We start from the raw sequence: 21,154 nt of genomic DNA on the forward strand, positions 1-21,154 counted from the left end.
GAACCCCCGAGCCTGACCCTTCTCCCCTGCCCCTAGAAAGATCCAGCCGAGCCTCAGATGCCAGCATCCCTGGAGGCATCCCTGGAGGCAGAAGGAGTTAGGGACCTGTGTGGCCAAAGCACCCACAAAACAGAAGGCTTTACGGTTAACAGATCAGCCGACCTCCCTCCTCTCTTTCTTCCTCTGTCTTCCTTCTCTCTGTCTACTTCTCTGGTGAAAGATAGAGAAGGCAAAGCCCTGAAGTCTACCCTGCCCCAAAAGGAATACCCAGACACTGGGAAGGTGGACAAGAGAGTGAGGCAGGAATGAATGGGAGGTCCTCACCCACCTGACCCCACCCCCCAACACATAAAAAACCAGAAGTGTATGGAAGCCCCAAGGCAGCCAAGAGGACTGGAGACCCAAGACCCACACCCTAAGATTGATTTCATCACTCCAGGTCTGGACAGCTTCCCCCTTCACCTCCAGGCACCAAGAAAGAGCCCCCTCCCAGCCCTTGCTGGTTCAATGAGGCACCGAATGCCTTCACCCAGGACTCAGGTGGGGGCTGAGAGTAAAGAAGACAAGAGCCGCCCACAGCCAATTTTTTCCTCTAAGGACCCATCAAGGCTTCAAGGGCCCATACCCCAACCCAGAGGACCCAGGGCAGATGGCTCCTTCAGCTGGGGAGGAGGCTGGGACATGGGGAATGTTCCCCTCCTCTTTGGGGGGCAGGGGAGCAAGCCCCGGGCCCTGCAGCTTCCTCTCCCTGCAGCACTCTCTGACCATAACCCTGTCACCGCCCCCAGCGCATTCCCACCCCAGCACAGCCCCCTCCTACTGATTTCCCAGTCTCCCTCTCTCATCACCTCCAACCTTCCCCCGCAAGCTTCTGCTCCTCTCCCTCGGGCCCCCCATCTTTCCCGGCTTTCCACCAACACATGCCCATCTCTGCCTCTAGCACCTGGGCGCCTTCCCCTCTGCTCCCTTCCCATAATCTCCTCTCCCCTTGGCTCCCATCCCCCAGTAAAGCCTGGTCCTCCGTGATGCCCCCCAGTATGGAGCCCTTGGCCTGGCCCTGCTCCCTGCCTTTCCACTTCTCTCCTTTCCCCTCTCCAGCCCCCTCTGCTTTTCCTAGGAAGGCCAGTTCCTCGCTGGTTTCTCCCCTGCAGACCCTTCAGAGCACAACAGCTCCTCATCCCCTCTGGACGAGCACTGCTTCCAGCCCTTGGGGCTAGCATAGGCTAGGGACCCCCCTTCAGAGCCTCCCTCACAAGCCTTCCGGATGCCCCTCCTTCTCGCCCCATTCCTTCCCCTCAACGACCATCCCTCCCACCCCCCTCCATTCACCCCAGCTCAGGGCCAGTGCCCCTTCCACAGGGAGCCTCCGACCCCCAACCCCCCAAGCCGTTTAGCCGCCTCGCTGTCACCCAGCCAGCCCTCTCAGCGCGGCAGCGCCCCCGCCCCCCAATCCGCCCTTCTTGCCTCCCCCGCCCCTCCAATCGTTCCCTCCCCCGATCTGCTCTCGCCACCCCCCGTCCATCTCCGCCGCAGCACCCCCCCCCGTACCTGGTTCTGGGGGCGCCAGGAGCAAGAGGGTGGGGATCAGAACCCCAGGGCCGCCCCGTCTCCGGCGGGCGGCAGAACCAGGGCCAGTGGTGTCTGCCGCCTCGCGCCTCTCTCGCTCCCCGCCGCGTCCCCGCCCGCCTGCCGGTCCGCCCGCCCCGCCGCGGTGCCGCTCGGAGAAGGATGCTCCGCGAGTCAGGGCGGCTGCTCCCGCCGCCGCATCCCTGCAACACCGACTGACGGCAGCATCAGCACCAGTTTCCGCCCCCCAGACGCGAGCATTGGATCACGCTGCGCTAACGGACGAGCTGCGCAGCCAATGCGAAGGCGCAGAAGCCGCCAGTCCCGCTGCTCCACAGGCCCACGCCCCGCGAGGGACCCAGGCGCCCCAGCCTCCCGGCCTCCGAGCTCTTCCCAGCTTCTCGAGGTCCTTAACCCTGGCGCCTGGGCCCCCAACCAGGCAGACCCCCAACCCAACCCCAGTGACTTTTCCGGAAACCCAGGCGCCCTAGCTTCTCGGCCTGGGATCCCGCTTCCGCCGGCCAGCGGGCCCAGGTGGCAGCGCCCAGGGCTGGGGCGAGCCGAAGGGGAGGCTGTGGGCCCAGACTTGGGGCCCCGAAGGAGCAGGACCTGTGCGGAGCCCGGGCCGCAGCGCCCTCTGCTGGCAACGCCTTGGAGCGGGCCCGGGCTGCCCGGAGCCTAGGGACGCGGGCTCCTGGGGGCCCTTTCCAGCCCTTGCCTGGCTTCCGCCTCCCACTACCCAAAGGCCGCCCCTAGAACTGAGGAGGGCTCTTTCCTGGGAAAAGAACAGAGGCGCGGTGGGGGAGGGAAAGGCAGAGGTGGGGGCGGGGTAGACCTAGGGGCTTGGGTTTTCCCAGCCCTGCCTCATGGGAATCCCAGAGTTTGAAGCCTGATTTCCAGTCCTGCCTGGAACTCTGGACTGGGATAGGAGTAGGTTGAGGGGCAGGGGCGTGGATGCACACTGCCCGGACCACAGAAGGGAAGCTGGCAGCAGCTCACTTCAACCAGAATTTTCGGAGTGAATGTGGTGCTGGGGTGAAGGTCTTCCCTGTGAGGGCGTCTGCATCACAATGCGTGGGTATGAGTTTGGAAAGAAGGGGACCCCCTTCACTCACTCATCCAACCCAAGGTGGACCTGGCACCTAGTGTGTGTATCACAAAGTTGGACACTGGGCTTCTGAATGAGGGAGGCAGTGTGTGTGTGTGTGTGTGTGTGTGTACGTGTGTGTGTGTGTGTGTGTGTGTGTGAAAGACCATTCTGCCAGCTCACTCCAGGACCCTGATTTCTGTTGCAGGGTCCGTAATCTGCACAGCCAGTGGTAGTTGGTGCTTCCCTAGCCAGAGGCAACATGCAAGAACACTCTCATTCGACCACTAATGCATGCATGGGCACTCGGAGGTGTACTCACAGCCATGCACACCTATCCATGTGCACATAGGCGTTCCCAAGGGGACACACAGGGACACCTGCAGAAATGCCCCCCCATGGCACGACACCCACAAGAAGCAAATACTTGCTCAAGAACATACACAAACTTGTGCACACAGGTGCCTGAGGCAGATGCATGTCTTCGGGGGGAACAGGTGTACACAGAGGACCTGCCCACGAGGTCATCCTGCCCCCCGAGGCACTTTGCACAGAGTGGTCAATTACTGAGTAGATGCGTGGGGACACCCCCCCCCCACCAGAGAGCTCCCTCCCGGCCTCTAAGGGGATGAGAGGGGGACCCAGGCTGTAGAACCCTAGAGGTTGGGAAGAGAGATCCCTGAGCCAGGTTCTAGACTTGGGGCGCCTACTCTGACCTTGGAGAGACCCTCAGGATGGCCCCACCAAGGCCACTAGAAGAGCCAGAGAATGGGAACTGCTGAGTCAGGGCCTGTGAATGTGAAATTGCCTCTCTGACCCCAGAGCCCACTGCCCTGCCCATCCCCCACTGCTCCTCTCCCTGCAGGCTACACACACACACACGCACACGCACAGACACACACACACAGACGTGTCCAGCCAGGCAACAGGGCATAGATGGGCACACAGACAGGCGCAGTGACTCACAGAGACTTTCTCTCAGACCATTATAGATGGGTGTGGGAAGGGGTCGGGGGAGGGTAGGGGCAGGGAGAGATGCAAGAGTGAGCACTTGTCTCTGGTCCCCACCCCCAGCTCCCTGGGCCACCTTTGCCCATCAAGGGCAGGAAAGGTCACCTGGCAGCTGCTGCACCTCCCTGCCCCTCCCCCAGCTACAGTGATGTCTCCCCCCACCCAGGTCCAGGCTTCAGAGTACCGGATGTAGGTGGGACCCACCACTTCAAGACACCCCCCCAACAGGCACCCACCCAACGTGGCCCTTCTCCCATGCGCAGTCCAGTGAGGACACACGGAGGAGGAAAAATGCAGCAAATACAGTATGCATGCCTGTGCACACACATGCACACACGCACACAATGTGAAGCTCATCTGCCAAATTCACACAGGCAACCATGAAAAGGCAGTCACACGTCACAGTCCCAGGGGGAGCAGACCTGGGCACACATTTGCAAACACACACACTGGGAAGAGGCCAGGCTGGGGCTGGGGGTGGCAGGGAGGGGAGCCAGCCGACCGGGCTGCAGGGATGGAGGCAGCGCAGGGAGCGAGCTGCTCTTCACAGCACAATCGCCCGTCTGTTGTTATAGCAACTCAGCCCCCAAATCGTGAAACGGATATTACAGCCTCCAGAGGAGGAAGGCAGGGAGGGGGCTGAAGATGGAAGGAGGGGCAGTGTGGGGGACCCAACGGGGGACAGGGCTGGGGGTGCCCAACAGGTGGCAGAGCTGCAGCTGAGAAGTAACAGGGTGGGAGGAGGAGGTACCCCAGATGAGGAGTAGGCCGGGGGGAGTGGGGTCTCAAAGGGAAAGATGGGCATGGGGTCAAGGAACTTTGAGGGAGCGGGCTGAGGCCATTGCCAGGTCCTCAGATATTGTGCTTTGCAGGTAGGAGTTGGGGTGCTCAGGCCTCCACTCCCAGGACAACCTGCAGTTGCTGTAGGACATGCCTCAGCTTGGGGGAGGGGGGCTGGGGAGGTAGCTCCCATTCTCGGACTGCTGTCCAGAGCCTCCTGACCCCAGAAGCAGCCTGGCTCAGCTTCAGAACCTTTCGAAGACTCCCAGTCCACCCTCCTCACCAAGACCAGCCTCTGAAGTGGGCTTAGCCTTCCTCAGGTAGTCGTGACCCCCAAAACCTCCATGCTGCAAACTCGGGAGGGAAGAGCTGGGTCGGGAGAGGCTGCCAGAGGCTGACAGCAGGATCAATATGCATTTCCTCTGGAAGTCCCTGTCCTTCCGGCTGGCAGCAGCGCCAGGCCAGGAGGCTGCAAGCCCAAGGAGTGTAGCCCCCCCTCGCTCCTTCCCCCACATCCAGCACTCTGGGCTGCCCCCTCCCTCCCATGATTCTCTGTAGTGAGCTCCCCGTTGCTGGAAGTATACAAGCAGAGGCTGAAAGACCACCTGTCAAGCAAGGGAAATTCAGCTGTGGGCTGAAGCCTATGGCTATACATGACCACCAGGCTCAGCAATTCTACTTTCAAGTTTTAGGCCCCCAAGATTCTGGACTCCTAGAGATTCTAGACCTCCCCCCCAAACTCTCTGTTCCACTGTTTCCTGGTTCTAAGGCTCTATCCCCCACAATTCTACCTCCCCCCAAGATTCCAGACACATGAGATTCCAGATCTCCCAAGATTCTCTGACTACAAAGTTTTCGGCTCCACAACTCTAGTCCCTGTGATTACGGACCCCTGCCCTCTGCCCCCGGCAAGGATTCTAGGCGCTGATAGTCCAGGTTAATTACTTGGGCCTTTATTCCATCTGGAAAATACAAATATTCACAAGAACCTGTACAACCTTAGGGACACCAGCCCTGGCCCTGCCCTCAGACGCATGCCACCCCCACACCCCGCCCCCCAGCCCCAGCCTGCTGCCGCAGCACCCCAGGCTCCCTGCTCTGGTCCAAGTCTTTTCTCCAAAGCAGGCATGAGTGCTTGATCCAGTCACAGCTGGGAAGAAAAAAACAGAGGTTGTGAGGAAGACCCTCCCCCCTCCCCAAAGAGCAGGATTCCACCTGGCCTGGGCCATTTGGCCAGAGCACCCGTCCCACTCATCCCCCCATTGCCCCAGCCCTGAGTGGGGAGGCTCTGCCCAGGTTGCAGGGGGGCTCACCATCAATTACAAGTGGATGTCAAACACGCCGTCCTCCACCGTCTGAACCTCCTCCTCTCGGATCTCTGCAGGGAGGGGGGTGTCACAGGACCAATTCCTGGGTCCCTGTGCCCTCAGCAGCCCTTCTCCCCATCACCGGAGGCACCCTGCCCCATCCCAGAACCAGAACCATCCACCAAAAATCAATTCACTGAATGACCAAAAGGCCCAATTTTTGAGGCTCTTTTTCTAAGTTTTCATTTTGCCACAGCTTTTTTGCAGCCACAGATTTATCGGTGCAGTTTGCTTAAATGTCAGTTTTGTGTGTGTTTTACATTTTAGACCCCAGCACTTCTGGAAGGCTCAATGCAAATGGTTTCAACTTTTCTGTATTTGAGAACTTATGCCCTGTGCCTGCCTCTATTTTTGAGGACTTATGCCAGTCTGAACAGTTGTGGTCAACTGCCTTAGACCCCAGTTTAACATGGTTGTTCAGAGTGTTCTCAGCAAAATAATCATTTGAGGAATTGTCACTCAGAAAACTGACCTAGAACCACCAATGGCCCCAGGAGAGCTGCTGGGAGCTTTGGGGGGCAAGGGACTTTTCTCAGAATAGCCTCCAAAGCAGCCAAAAAGGGAAACACAGGCAAATAGCTCGCAAAACTCCCTCTCCAATCCATCGTCAATCCCCCTAACAAAATAAGAGTGCAAATTGAATCTTGAAGTCTCTTTCACTTTTACTCTTTTTTATTTATTAGTCTCTCTCCTCCTCAGCCTCAGAGGGTTGGGGGCTCCCTGGTCACCTTCTGACACCCTTACCTGTCCAGCCCTTCTCCATCACCCTATCAAAATAAGACAATTACAAACTCTGCAATAGTTTCCATCCTGGAGAAGGTAATACTATGCCACCATGGCCTTGCCTCCCTCCCTCCACAGGCCAGAACAGAAAGAGACCCCTTCTTACCTGGAGGCCGGGAGCCTCGCCTGCCAGGGCGGGGCAGGGAGAAGCTGAAGGCGCGATGGTGGGTATGTGTGGGTGAGGGTGAGGGTGCAGACCCCTCCAGACTCACACTCTGGGCCCGGCGCCGGCACTCAACTGACAGACGATCCTTGCACTGCTTGTGGCAGTTAACACCACAGGCTGGGGAGGCAGATGGGGAGCCCAGCCAGATCAATTGATCAGAATACCCTTCACCCCATTCCGCAGGCCTGCACCTCTCCCCAGGTCCCTTTGCTCCTGAGCAGCTGCCCCACCAAGACAAGAGCCTCCTTTCCAAGTGCTCCCTTCATCCTACTTGGCAGTCTGTGCCCTCTCCAAAGCTCCCTGTTCCTGGGCAGCTGCCTCACCAAAATAAAGGCCCTGGTTTTTGTTTGTTTGTTTGTTGTTGGTTGTTTTTTGGGTTTTTTGTTTGCTTGTTTTGTTTTTTGGTTTTTGGGGGGGTTTCTTGGCAGCACTGCGAGGCAGGGGGGATCTTACTTCCCAGACCAGGGGTCGAACCCACACCCCCTGCAGTGGAAGCGCAGAGTCTTAACCACTGGATGGCCAGGGAAGTCCCAACAAAAGCCCTGTTAAAGGCTACCCCCTTCACGTCAATCAGCATGCCTCTCTGGCTCTAAGGTACTGCACTCCTTGGCAATTACCCCACCAACATAAGAATATTCACCCAGATAGTAACTTCCCAAAAAACTCAGCCCAGCAGCCTTGCAACTCCATCTCACCTCGGCATTTGAGGCCCTGCTTGTAGATGCCCAGGATCTGAAATAGAGGAGGGGGCCGTCGTAGGGGGGAGGGGTTTAGAGGGGATGACTCTACTTCCTTTCCATGGGCAGGGAGTGGGGCTGACCCTTTCTGGAGCCTTAGGGCCCCCTCAGGGTTTTGTTCAGAACAGCAAGAGGAGAGGCAGGTGGAATTAAGGTTTGCCTAGGCTGAGAAGGCTCTGGCAGGGGCGGGGCCAGAAGGGAGGGCGGGGCATGGATGGGGCGGGGCCGGTGCTGGAGGGGTGTGGCTTGGGCGGGGGCTCACCAGGGCCTTGCAGTGGCGGCAGGCGACCGGGCGCAAGGAGTTGCTCTCGTGGAAGTTGTGTACGAAGCCCATGCGGCCACCCAGCACAGAGCTGGAGCGCAGAAAGTAGGAGACCATCTCCTCCTTGCTGATGCAGCCATCCCTGTCCGGGAAGGGGGAGGGCCTCAGCTCTGGGGGCCTCCCTGGGACCACCCACCACCAGCTTAACCCATCCCACTGGGAAAAACCCCTACCAAGTTAAAGGTCCTCACCGACTCCTGATTTTGGACCCCTGGTGCAGGAAAGAGAAAGAGCACTAGACTTGGAGTCAGGCAGATGTAGTAGCTGCTACTAACTAGTTGTGTGGTCTTGGGCAAGTCACTTGCCCTGGGTTTCCTCCCTGGAAAAATGGGGATCATAATTCCTGCCCTGCTCACTTCACAGGGTTGGTGTGTAAACTAAAATTGCTCTGCACTTTCCCATGGGATTATCAGCTTCTGTTTCGCAAAGTGAGCTCTGTGGAACACCAGTCCGGAGCCCTGAGAATTAAGAGATCTCTGATGAGTTTGGGGACCAGGTAAGATTGGAAAAAGCTGCACCTGTCTCACTCTTGCATAATCCTGCCAGAAAGGTAATCCAGGGCTTCCCCACGGAGCCCTTTTTTTTCATCCATTCACATATTTTAGGGAAAGAGTGAGCACGTGCTCTGGAGACAGAACTCAGTTCAAATTTAGGCTCTAATTCTTCTCTGTGTGACTTCAGGCCCCATCCCTCGGTTTCCTCTTCTATAAATGGGGATGATGATAGTTCCTACACCTCAGAGGCCTTTGGGTAAGGATTAAATGAGATAGTGCACATGGAACATTGACAACAGCGTCTGTAATGGTTAATAGATGCTGGGCCCCTGGGAGCTATTTCCACCAGGGGTGGCCCTTGTCGGAAACGCCTGCGCATTGTATTTGGGTGATCCAGGTGGTCCTTCACATCAAGGGTACATTGGGACAACTGATGGTTTATGAAAATTTGTAAACCTAAGCTCCTATCTCACACTGTTCATGAAAACTTAATTCCCACTAAATTCAGAACACTAATGTAAAAAATAAAATTTTCAAAGTATCTGAAAAGGTATAAGGGAAGAGTTTTGTAATCTTGAGGGGATGAAGGCCTTTCTACGCATAACACAAATCCGAGAAGCCATAAAGGAAAAGACTGACATATTGAGCACACATTTTAAAAAAATTTTATATGGAAAAGGCAACATAAATGACAGACTGGGAGAAAATATTTGCAAACATATTCAACACCAAGGGTTAATATCCATTAACAGAGATTCTAGAAATCAATGAGAAAAAGACTCACAAACCCAGTGGAATAATGGACAAAGAACATGAACAGGCAATTTACAGAAGAAATAGAAGTGGCCAATAAACATATGAAGATATCCTACCCCCACTAGTGTTAAAGAAATGCAAATTTAACCAAGACACCATTTGCCAATTAGACTGGCAAAATTGTAAAGCTTATTATAGCATCCACTGTTGGCAAGGAAGTTGGGAAATGGGCACTCGTTCACTGCTGATGGGAGTGCAAGCTGGCACAACCTTGCCTGAGGTCACCTTGGCAGTCTCCCTTCTAATTTAGAATGTGCATATCTTTTGATCCAATTATCCCACTTCTAGGAATTTCTCCTACAAAAATAGTGGCCTGAGTGCATGGGTACAAAGATGTTCACAGTAGCATGGTGGATATTAATAGCGAAAAACTGGGAACAGTCTACATGTCCATCAGCAGGAGAATGGTGAGGCAAATGACGGCCCAGCCACACAGTGTAATACTCTGCAGCTGTTCTAAAGAATGAGGTAGTTCTGCATGAATCGGCCTGGAAAGATGTCCACGATGAGGGTTTAAGTGGAAAACAAAAGTAAAAAAACACAAAGCATGCAGTTCTGTCAAGACAGTGATTTAAAAACAAAAACAAAAACAAAAAACCCTGAAAACCCTACTGCCACAAATACCCAGATGCTGGTTAAAATATATCAAAAATTGCTTTAAATGCATAGGTGAGTTTGTAAGACATGGAAACCCCCAAGTTTCAGAAACAAAGAGAGATCTTCGAATTGAGGCAGTGAGCTGTGGCTGCCCCAGGAGCCGGGTGCTGGATTTTGATACCTGCCTGGGGCCTGCAGGAGGTGGGGAGTTAAGGCTGAGACGCCTGCACGAAGCTGATGCCTTGAAGGTCTCCAAGGGCTGCACCCTCCCTAAAAGTGTGGCCTGGAAAAACTCCACCCTAACGCAGGGAGGTGACAGGGAACTGTTTTCAACTCAGAGAAAACTCTGTTTTCAACTATTTGTTCCCAACGCTGGGAGGAGAAACAAAGCAACTACAATGAACGCCACTGGCGGAACTAGATTTATACCATCATCCTGTTTGTCTATGAAAGAGACACAGACAAATTCTCTAACAATTTGCAACATGCATGAAAAAAAGACTGGGAAGATACAGGCATTGCCACGCCAGTAATGTTACTAATGACAACCTCTGAGTGGGAAAGGAGGGAGGGAATTTTCACTTCTTACCTTATACACTTTGCTCACTGTAAATCTATTTTACTACCTGGATTTTTTTTTAACCATGGATTTTTATAATATGGGAAAAAACCCAGCTTTTTGAAATATGGATAACATTAAAAAGTAAATCGACCTGGGATGGACTATAAATTTTGATTGGAATTTTGTCCGCTCAGCAAAACCAGGGTGCGAACATGGTTGCAGGGGGCATGTTTAACCTACTCCAGAGAACCAGCTGTTTGTCCAAATTGTCAGCGTGTGAATTGTGAATTGTTGATAAGCAAGTGGGTGCTGCTAATTACAGGCCTTTCTTATCTATTCATTAAGACAGGCTACCCAGGAGTTCAACGTGCCCACACTTTTTGCCAGCTGTGAGCTCCACAAATAAAATGGCATTTATGTAGCAACAGTCCCCAGGCCACCGTCTTTGCAAGACTCAGGTGGAGTCCCCCCACCCCCTCTTCGGTCTGAATAAGTGAGGTAACCCTGTACCTCTGCAGCTGGCAGCCTCCCCGAAAATAAGAGCCCCTCCCCACATGGGTGGCTTCCTCCCTCAAGATCATCTGGTTCAATGTCCTCATCTTGCACGGGAGGAAACTAAAACCCAAGGGGAAGTGAGCCTGCCTTCCCTCTCCCCCTGCCCCCAGGCCTCCTCACTGGTTCTGGTCGAGGTCCCCAAAGGCGCTGAGGTAAGGAAAGTTCCCACGGATGATCTGGAACTCCTCCTGTGAGATGTGGCCGTCCCCATCGACATCGAAGTTCCGGAAGACAGACTGGAGTACATAGAGGGACACAAGGGGGAGGGGAGGATAAAAGGAGCAACGGCCCCACCCTGCCCACATTCCCAGTCCAAGTGATGATGGGCGGGCGTCTCAGCCGTGGGCAGCTATCTGTCTCCCCCACCACCTCCCTTCTCCATACCCCCATCCCAACCCCACCCATTAGCTGTGCCCCGTGCCTTCTGGAGACTGAGTGTTGGCCCTTGAACCTGGCACTGGTGGTGGCTCCCAGGGCAGTGCCCTGGCAAAACGAGCCTTGATTGACCCCTATGGACCTGTCCCCCCACCCCACAGACTCCAGAGCTGGCTGCCACGGAGTCTCACCTCCACCATCTTCTCAATGTGCTCCACCATGAGTGCCTGATCCAGCTTGGGTTTGGCCGCTGAGGTCCACTCCTCCAGCACCGGGGGCCGGGGAGGCGGCGTGCAGCTGGTGGGGCTGGTTGGCTGTGGGAATGGTCGAGGCTGAGAGAGGGCCAGCGGTGAGGAAGCCCAGGGCCCAGTGGAGGAGAGAGGGCAAGCCCTGGGGACAAGGAAGCCTGCCCAACGAGCAGGATGGGTGAGGTAGCCTCTAATCTTGGAACTCCCGGGAGGGCAGACGTGGGGGAGGAAGAGGATGGGCCGAGTGGGTAAGCAGTGATTCCGTCCCTCACCGAGGACTTGGAGCGCGGTTCCCGCTGCAGGGACAGCTGGTAGAGCTCATCCTCTGTCTGATACTGATCCAGAGACACCTGGGACACACAGGTCTGATCACGCCCACTGGCCTCCGCTGCTCTCAGGAGCCCACTGCCCAGAACTCAGACCCACAGGTCCACCTAGAGGTCGCAGCCCAGCCCCAAGCCTGGCCCAGAAGCTAGACTCAGGACAAAGGCCAGCTTAGAACACATCCCAGCAACCACACGCCAGCCTAGCACACAGACCAGAACCTGTATCTTGGCCCCAAACCTTGAACACAATGCACTGCCAAGATCTCAGCCAAGAATCCAGGTCACAACCCAGCTGAGAGCTCTGAAATTCCCCCCGAACACAGAACCCCACCCAGCAACCAGACTCCAGCTCAGATTTCAAGCCCCATCTCAGTCCAGAACCTAGAAACAGGTAAGACTTCACACCAAACCTTAAAACCTAAGCCCCAGCCCAACAATTAGAACCTAGTCCAGATCTGGACTAGAACCCAACTCCTATGCTAGGGCTCAAAACCAAGTCCAAGACCAAGCCCAGAACCTCAGAGCTCAGGGCCATGTTTAAAAGCCGCCCCTGGGGAATTCCCTGGCGGTCCAGGGGTTAGAACTTGGCCTTTTCACTGCCGAGGGTGCGGGTTCCATCCCTGGTCAGGGAACTAAGATCCCACAAGCCACGAAGCACAGCCAAAAAATAAAAATTAAAATTAAAAAAATAAAATAAAAGCCACCCCTATACCCAGAATCCAGAGTTTGACCCCAAACCTTGAACACAGCCCACTGCTAGGAACTCAACCCAGGGCCCAGGCCCAGCCTCAAGTCCACATGCCAGCCTCAGGGGCCCACAGCCCCATCTGGAGCCTAGAACCCTTCTCCAAGTTCACCCCAACCTTGGGGCCCAGGCTGGGTCTCAGTTCTTCGATCATAACTGAGAACCCAAGGCCAAGCCTGCAGGACCAGGTGCAGCTGTCGACCCTGCTGCCTGGCCCCTCACCGTCAGCAGGCTCAGCAGGTCGGGGTTGGCTTGCACTGGGGGCTGAAGGCTGGTCACCATGGCCAGCTCCTCCAGGATGCTGAAGAGCTGCTTCATCTTGGCCCCATTAAGTCGGGTCCGGGTGGGGTCCAGCCAGTCAGGCAGTGCCAGCTGCAGGGCCACCAGGTCCTTGAGGTGCACACCCAAGATGGGGAAGCGGAAACCCATGCAGGCTGCCAGCCGGCGCCGGTAGTTGCCATAGTTGCCAGTGGCCGTCACTAGTTCTGTCAGACCTTCCCAGAGCTGGGGGACAAAGGGAAGAGGATCACACACACACACACACACACACGCGCGCGCGCGCGCACACACACACACACACATCACATACACATCACATATCTCAGGCTCATCTCTCCTTCCCCTGCCCAGCCCTGGAAACGTGGGAGAGGATGTTGAGTCAGGGTCAGGGATGGGTGAAAGGTCAAAAGCCTCCCTCACTATCCCCCAACATTGGGTCCCTTAGCCCCTGGAATCAGAATTCATAGGTCATGAGTTCAAAGGGACACCCACTACCAAATACCACACCTCTACACCAGGCCTGGGCACAGATTATCATCAACATTTAACAGAAGAGGGGACTTCCCTGGTGGTCCAGTGGTAAAGAACCCACCTTCCAATGCAGGGGACACGGGTTTGATTCTTGGTCAGGGAGCTAAGATCCCACATGCCGCCGGGCATCTAAGCCCCCGTGCCGCAACTACTGAGCTCGTGTGCCTCAACAAGAGAGCCTGCGTGCCGCAAACTACAGAGCCCAGCACTCTGGAACCTGTGCGCGACAACTAGAGAGAAGCCCGCACGCCGCAATGAAGAGCCCGCGCCGCAACAAAAGATCCCGCAAGCTTCAGCGAAGACCCCACGTGCCGCAGCTAAGACCTGACGCAGCCAAATAAATAAATAAATAAATAATTTTTTAAAACCCATTTCACAGGAGAGGAAACTGAGGATCACAGAGGCAGAGCAGCACAGGACGATGATTTCGAAGAACATTCTTAGTGGTATCATTCGTAACAGCCCAAACTGGAAAAACCCCAAATGTTCAATAGTAGAGGAGATACACAAATCAGGGTGGACTAAAATATTATACAGCAACGGAAGTGAATGAACAATTGCTCCACATAACAGAACGTAAGAATGAAAGAAGCAAGAAGTAAAATCACATATACAACACAATTCCATTCATAGGAGGTTCAAAAACAGGAAACAAGAAACCCACATGGTTTTGGGATGCATGCATAGGTGGTAAAGCTATCAAGAAAAACAAGGTCAGGAATTCCCTGGTGGTCCAGTGGTTAGGATTCTGAGCTTCCACTGCAGGGAGCACGGGTTTGGGGAACTAAGATCCCACATGCCGTGCAGTACGGCCAAAATAACTGAATAAATAAATAAAAATTGTTTAAAAGAAAGAAAGAAAAGCAAGGTCATCATCCTTAGGAATGTCATGACATCGTTTGCCTCTGATGAGGAGGGAGTTATGCTCTAAGGTGCTGGGGGCTTCGGGGGCCGGCAGCGTTCTACTTCTTGACCTGAGTGGTAGTTACAGAGGCGTTTTCTAATTTTTTTTTAACTGTACATATGTTTTATAGACTTTTCTATATGTATGTCACCAGTTATGTTTTTTAAAATAAAATAGGGACTTCCCTGGTGGTCCCGTGGTTAAGACTCAGTGCTTCCACTGCAGGGGGCACGGGTTTGATCCCTGGTCAGGGAACTAAGGTCCCACATGTGTGTGGCACGGCCAAAAAAATAAAATAAAATAAAATAAGCAGGGGAAGAGTAAAGCACGAGCTTTGAAGTTCGGCAGACCTGTGAGACTCCCCTCTGCTGCTTTCACTGTGCAACTGGGAAAGGATTTAACCCCCAGACTCAGTTTCCTCATTTATCAAATGAAGAGGGAGTGCCCAGCCCCCAGCGCTGCTGGGAGTTCTCAGCGAGGCCAGCCCTGGGAAGGCTGACCAGGCCATTCCCCTGACCCCCCGAGTCTCAAGCACCTTGATGGTCTCTGGGCTCACGTGGCTGTGGGTCTCCTTGAGGCGGGAGATGGAGCTGTGGCTCAGGCCCCCGACCACCGCCATCAGCGTGTTGAAATTCTGCAGCTCCAGTAGTTTCTGGGGAATAAATGGAGAGAGATGAGGCAGTGAGCCACTGAGTGGGTCCAGAATTTGGCCCAGCTTTTCTGGAGAAGGCCTGGCAGTGGGTTAGGGGAAAGGAGGGACTCAGCCCTACTGGCAATTTGGGAGGTTGGGGGGAAGGGGAGGGGCAGGCACCTCTGCAACGTGGACGAAGTGTGTGATGACCAGGGCCCGCTGCGGGGCTGTGGGCTTGCTGAGAATCATGAGTTGCACCCACTGCGAGACACTGTTGAAGAGGGAGATGAAGCGCTCCAGGACAGGGTTGTCCACGGTGCAGCCGTGAGTCACAAAACTGTGATAGTCCTGGAACTGCAGGCAGAGTGGCCTCAGCACCCTGTGGCCCCTCCCCTCACCCTCCAGCAGCCCTTTGGTGGTTACACCCTGTGACCCCACCTACCCCAGAGACCCTGCCCCTCCTGGCACCCCCTCCCCAGCCCACACCCGCTCCCTGACGAAGGCCATCGGGCCTCACCAGGATCTTGCAAAAGGAGCGATATTCCAAGTAGGTGAGATGTGCTGCCAGCGCCATGGGGTCCAGGTGGTCAAACAACAGGGACGTCTTGCGCCTCTTCTGTTCCACAGGGTTCCTCTGGGTCACCTGCCGATTCCACTTGTAGGTGGGGCTGGGGAGTGGGGCGGGGCAGTGAGTCCTTTGCTGGAGATGCCCCACCCCTCATGGCCCTACACTCATGCCACTCACGCTGACCGCGAGACACTGTGCAGAGCACGAATGTCCCCAGTCCCAGCACCTCCTGCAATCTCCCCCCTCGTCATGCACTCAACACAGATTTATGGAAGACCTACTCTGTGCCAGGCACTGTGCTAGGCGCTGGGGGTACAGAGATGAGCAAGACACGGTTCCTGCCCCCGAGGAGCTCACAGTCTACTGAGGGAGACAGACACAGAAACAAACAATCACGAAATAGCGTGGCACAAGTGCGGAGGTCTTTGGGCAGAGGTCTGCACAAAGTGTCATGGAGGAACAGAGGCCAGAACGACAAATTCTGCCCTGAAAGAGTCCACAGACACTCCACACTTGTGCTGAGTTTTGATAACATGGAGGAGGGGGCAAGGGGACATGAGCAAAGCGCCATGGTGGGAAAGGATGCAGGGGCTGCAGAATGGTGAGTGGACCCGTGCAGCTGCAGTATGAGGTGCCTGGTATAGGGTGGTGGGCTGTGGAAGATGAGGCAGGAATGCCAAGCTGGCCTGAGACTATGAAAGGCCTTAATCCCCAGCCCAGGCGTTTTGGAGACGCTAGGAAGCCATAGAAGGTTTTTAAGCAAGAGTGACATGACCCTCACCCATTCAATTCAACAAACATTTATTAAATGCAGATGGTGTAGGATGCTGAGTGCCCTGCCCAGCCCTCCGAGCTCCCCCCACGCACACGCTCTCGATGTCGATGAGGCTGCTGTGCCTGCGGTTCCCTTCTTGGCCTAGCAGAGCCTTCAGCTCCTTGATCTGCTCAGCGAGCTCAGGATTCAAATCAAACTCCGCTGGGAATGCTGAGATCCAGTACCTGGTGGAGGTTCAGAGTCACCCAAGGCAGCCCTTCCCCCACCATCCCCTAGGACTGTAGTTCCCCAGAGAGGGGGAAAGAGCCTCAAACTGTGGTTCCCCTCACCCAGCTCTTTCCTTCCCCACCCGCACTGGGCAGATCAGAAAACAGGGACCGGGCCAGGACCAGGAAGGGGCAGGCCTGCGGCAGCACAACCACCACGGACAGAGCCGGGTTCAAACCCACATGACCAGCTTCCAGAACGAGCTATTTCCACTCCTTCAGGCCAGTCTGATGCCTGAGATAAGGGAGCAGAGAAGGGGACAGAGCCCCAGGAGGAAGACTCACCTGACCAGATGGCATGTTTTCACCTGAAGCGAGCTGGAGTTGTCCTTCCGGGATTGTTGGTAGGTGAAGCAGAGTTAAGGAAAACAAGGATGGAGACTTACTCTAGAAGAGGAGGCAGGGGATGGGACCCGAGTTCTTGGGGGAGGCTGAGGGCAGGGCCTGGTTCTAGGAGAAATTCTAGGGGTGGGGTTTGGGGTGGGCAGGGCCCAAGCTCTGGAAAGGGGCTGAAAGCAGAGGTGAGGTGTGAGCTTTGGGAGGGTGCCTGGATGGAATGGGGGCCAGATTCTGGGAGAGGCTGAGAGCAGGACCTGGGTTCTGGGAGAGAAGCAAGAGGCAGGACCTGCGCTGGGAGTAGGAACAGGTTCTAGGCTGTGGGGAGGGGAGAGCAAGGCCTAGGCTGGGGAGAGACGGGGGACGGGGGCCTTTGTTCTAAGGGGAGGAAAGGGGTGGAGCTTAGGCCCTAGCTGGAGCCTGGGCCAATCCAGATTTCTGTGATGTGGGAGTGGCCCACGCTCTAGGAGCAAAGCCCATCCTCTGCCCCCGCTGGGCAGCGGGGCTCCCTTATGGACGCGGACTGCAGGGCCCTTGGCGAGGCCGGCGAAGGATATATGTGCAGCAGTTTTGCCGCCAGCTGAGAGGAAGGGATGTACCAGGGGTGCATCATGAGGAACATGCGCACCAGCTGCGGGTCCCGCACCTTCCCGGAGTCATCTAACTCCGAGGGGTCAAGGAGAAGCGGGTTGACCCTACGTCCCGCAGCTGCGGTCCCTAAACCCTACCCCGCAGCCTGCCAGGTTTCTGGCTCCCGGCCGCCTCCGGCTTTCCCAGGGCTCCGAAACCAGGAGGCAGATTATAAAGTAAAGGTAGGGTGGAAGAGGGATAAGGCAGGATCCGAGGAACTAGAGGAGAAGAGCGTCTGAGTCGGGCCTGTAGTCTGGAGGGGAACCAGCTGGGGCGGAAGGAGACGGGTTCCGTGGGGTCAAGAATCCAGAGGTCATTTCCTGAGTGCCTGGGGAAGGGGCACCCCTTCACCAGATAAGCCACCCCCCATCAGCCGGAAACAGCTTCCAGGCCGCAATAGCGAGTTCCTCCGGATCCCCCGGGGAGACAGATAACGGTCCTCATGGGTCAGAGTCTGGGGACCCCGCCGTCCCTCCCTTCAACGCTGGTATACTAGGGAAGGGAAACCTTTTTTCTTTCTGCACCGTGTGGATCTCTCTACCCCGGGATGAAGAGGAGACTTTCGCCAAAGAGGCTGCAGGATGCGAGTTGGGCAGAGGTCTGCCCTGGGAGGCAGGGGTCAGGGTTCAGGCTCCCGGCTGGTCTCAGGCTGGGCGTGTCCTCCCGTGCCACTCACCGAAGGCTTCAATGCAACCACGGAGCAGCTCCTCCACCGTGCAGCCCTTGTCCAGGTCCAGGGTGCCCGCCATGGCCTCCGGCGCGGGTAGGCTGGGCCAAGCTGCGCTCCGAGAGCCTCCGCGGGGTTTGGACCGGACCCCTGTCCCGGGAGAGGCAGAGCGGGAGTCTGCGGAGGCGCGGGCCGGGGGAGCGGCCCGCGGACAGAAATGGGGCGGGGCAGGCACGCCCCCTGCTGGGCAGGGGCGGAGTCGTCCGCCGCGGCCACTCCTGGGGTTAACTGGCCCGGGATGTTGCAACCCACCAGTTGGGAAACGAACTGACCAAGAAGCTTCCGGCCCACCCTTGGAGTCGTGGGAGGGCTGAGGGACTCCCCGGGGATGGGGACGAGCCAGAACTCCGGGGGCTGGTTAGTGTCCCAGCCCCCCTCCCCGCAGGCCCTCTCCTCCTCACGTCCTCTCCCCAGAGGCACCTGCAGCACCCCGCAGCTCAGTTCTGCGCCCCTCCCGCTTCCCTCCCTTCACAGCTTCCCTTCCCCCGCAGGGTTATTTTGGGAACCCAGAGCCTGAGGGGACCTCGGAGGAATTTCTCCCTGGGATGAGAGGGGGGAGGAACCCAGGCGTCCTGCCCGCGTCGCCCCCTCCCGGGCTCCCCGGAAAGGGGGGCGCTGTGGCAGCCCCCAGGGGCCTGCCACTGGGGAGGCGGGCTGGAGCGGAGAGGAACATTCCTGGGGGGGGTGCGGAGAGGGCGGAGCGGGGAGCCCACTGCGGCCCGGAGGCGTCAGCGGGAAGCCTGAGCCTGGGAACCGCGCGCTCCCAAGCCACCTCCTCCGTGAAGGCCCCAAGGGTCCCGGCTCAGCCCTTCCGCAGGCTATCTTCATCCCCAGACCCTGACGCAGGTCCCCATACTGCACAGTCGAACTGAGTGCACACACAAGCCATCCACACTCGAGCACAGAGTAGGGTGCCCAGAAGGGGGCGCTAGCACCGTGCAGGGTGGAGAGTGCCTGTACGACTCCACCAGCAACTCCAGTCACTGGCGGGAATATACGCACCCATGCAGAGACAGACACTCATTCCACACCCGAGGCCAGGGACCCACATCGGGGTGCAAGAATGCCTGAGGCTCCCAAATAGCCGAGCCTCAGGCAATTACCTCCCATACTCTCTCTCACACACACAATGGCACCCACACCCCTCGCACACCTGAACGAAGGAAACCTCGGACACACATACCCAGCTCTCTACCCCAGAATGCAAACCCGTTGAAGGGGCCGGCTTCCGGCCCTGCTGCTCACTAGAGCCAGGCCAGCCTGGAGTTCCGTGGCCACAGCAGCTCGACATCCGCACACGTGTGCACACACGCAAGGCAGTGCACCTACACGCATGTACACTCTCCCACACATGCACACACCGGTGGGTACGCACACACACCCATTCCGCCCCCGCCCCCTTCATCTGCGATCCAGGGCCAGCCCTGCGGCCCCAGCGACCTGACATCCCGCACCCACGGATGCTGGCAAAGCCTTGCCCCACAGAAGGTACCCCGCCCCTACACATACTCCCCCGGGCTGCAAGCGGGGAGCGGGGGTCTCCTCTATGGAGTTCTCTGGTAGACTTTTCCTAGGAGCCACCCAGAGTCATCGCCGCCCGGCTCTCCCGCTTCCTCGCTGTGTGACCTTGAGAGTCACTTGGCCTCTCGGAGCCTCAATTTTCTCATCTGTCAAATGGGGGCTTCGCCGGGGAAGGTCCCGCTGAGACGTGGCTAGGAAGAGCCGGGTGCGCCCCGGATGCCGCCCCCTCCCGCGCTTGTCCAGGGAGCTTCGGGTCTCTCGGCAGGTCCCTCCTAGCCCGGACCCGGGCCGCAGATTCCCCACCCACCAACCCACCCCCCGCCCTCGGCCCGTCTGCGCCGCCCTCGAGGGCCCCTAGGGGCCGGGCCTCCCCTGCCCTGCACCCCCGCCCCCGCCCCGTGCTCACTCACTCACACTTGGGACCCGCAGCAAGAAGCCCGCACCCGGCCCGGCTGGCACCACCTCCGTGCTCTCCCGCCCGCCGACCTCGCTGCGGCTGCGGCTCCCGCCCGCTCTCCGCGCCGCGGCCCCGCTCCCCGCCGCCCCGCCCCCGCGCCGCGGCCGCCCCCTCCTCTCCTCTCCCCTCCCCTCCCCTCCCGCCTCTGCGCCGGGCTCCGCACCGGCGGCTGCGCCTCCCCCATCGGGGGCTCCCTCTCGCCCCGCACGCGGCGGTCCCTGCGGCAGCTTAACCCCTGCCCTGCCGCGCCGCCCGGGAGACCAGGGCCGCGGGCGGGGGGGCTGCGCCACGGGCCGCGCCGAGGGTGGGTGAGGGGAGGTCAGGCCGCGCGGGACATGGAGCGGGGGAACTAAACCACCGGTCCTCTCCCTCCATCACAGACACCCCCCTGCTCCCCGCCCTGCCTGGTGTGGGGCAGAGGAAGCCGGGAGGGGCAGGAAGCAGACTGCGGTGGGGAAGGGGCGCCCCGCCCAGCCCCCGGCCCGGGTTCCTGTTTTCGAGACAAACCGTTCCCACGGGGCTAACCCGGCCTGGGGCCGGGCGTCTTCCTGCGGGCAGCGGGGGGCACAGGTTGAGTAGAGATCGGGGGCGTGGGCGCGGCGGGTCCTTGTGATAGCCTGGGGGAGGGGCTAGGACAAGGTGGGAACACTTGGGGGAGAGGGGCTTGTGGGGAGGGAGGAATGAAAACGCGGCTACCTGGAGAAGGGGCCTCGAGGTCTGGGGATAGAGGGAGCTCCAGTTCACACAGGAGGGACTGGGGCCCCGGAAGCCTGGCTCCCCATGAGGCCAGATGAAAAGGGGCAGCTGCAAGCGACGGGTGGGTTCTCCGCAGCTAGAAAACTGGAGCCTGGAGGCCTGGCCAACCTCCCCGCCCCCTCCGGCAGAGAGGAACTTGGGAGGGGAAGCCGCAGACGGTTGGGGTCCCCACAAGCCGGGCCTAGGGGAGCCGGTAACAGTTTCCGGCTGTTCAGGTTCAAACACACTCACTGTGA

At 57.5% G+C, this 21,154-nt stretch overlaps 1 protein-coding gene across 5 annotated transcripts; it reads right to left on the reverse strand.

Moving 5' to 3' along the window:
• Window positions 1-5,466: 5,466 nt before the first annotated feature.
• Window positions 5,467-20,954, reverse strand: RASGRP2 (RAS guanyl releasing protein 2). Of its 5 annotated transcripts, none has more exons than XM_081238679.1 (17): window positions 20,859-20,954; window positions 18,134-18,274; window positions 17,385-17,487; window positions 16,777-16,839; window positions 16,318-16,449; window positions 15,400-15,550; window positions 15,063-15,236; window positions 14,787-14,903; window positions 12,760-13,041; window positions 11,739-11,816; window positions 11,410-11,532; window positions 10,964-11,079; window positions 7,760-7,901; window positions 7,456-7,492; window positions 6,701-6,877; window positions 5,758-5,822; window positions 5,467-5,594 (listed from the first exon to the last, which is right to left on the reverse strand). In XM_081238679.1, the coding sequence occupies exons 2-16, from the start codon at window positions 18,204-18,206 to the stop codon at window positions 5,764-5,766; spliced, it is 1,827 nt and encodes a 608-aa protein (XP_081094805.1). In that variant the 5' UTR covers window positions 18,207-18,274; window positions 20,859-20,954; the 3' UTR covers window positions 5,467-5,594; window positions 5,758-5,763. The 5 variants fall into 5 exon arrangements, with proteins under 5 accessions (XP_081094805.1, XP_081094804.1, XP_081094802.1 ...); XM_081238678.1 differs by lacking the exon at window positions 20,859-20,954 and adding an exon at window positions 20,326-20,517; XM_081238676.1 differs by lacking the exon at window positions 20,859-20,954 and adding an exon at window positions 20,116-20,235.
• Window positions 20,955-21,154: the final 200 nt, after the last annotated feature.

Source organism: Mesoplodon bidens (assembly GCF_964165515.1).
Source record: "Mesoplodon bidens genome assembly, chromosome: 7".
Lineage (NCBI taxonomy): Eukaryota > Metazoa > Chordata > Mammalia > Artiodactyla > Ziphiidae > Mesoplodon > Mesoplodon bidens.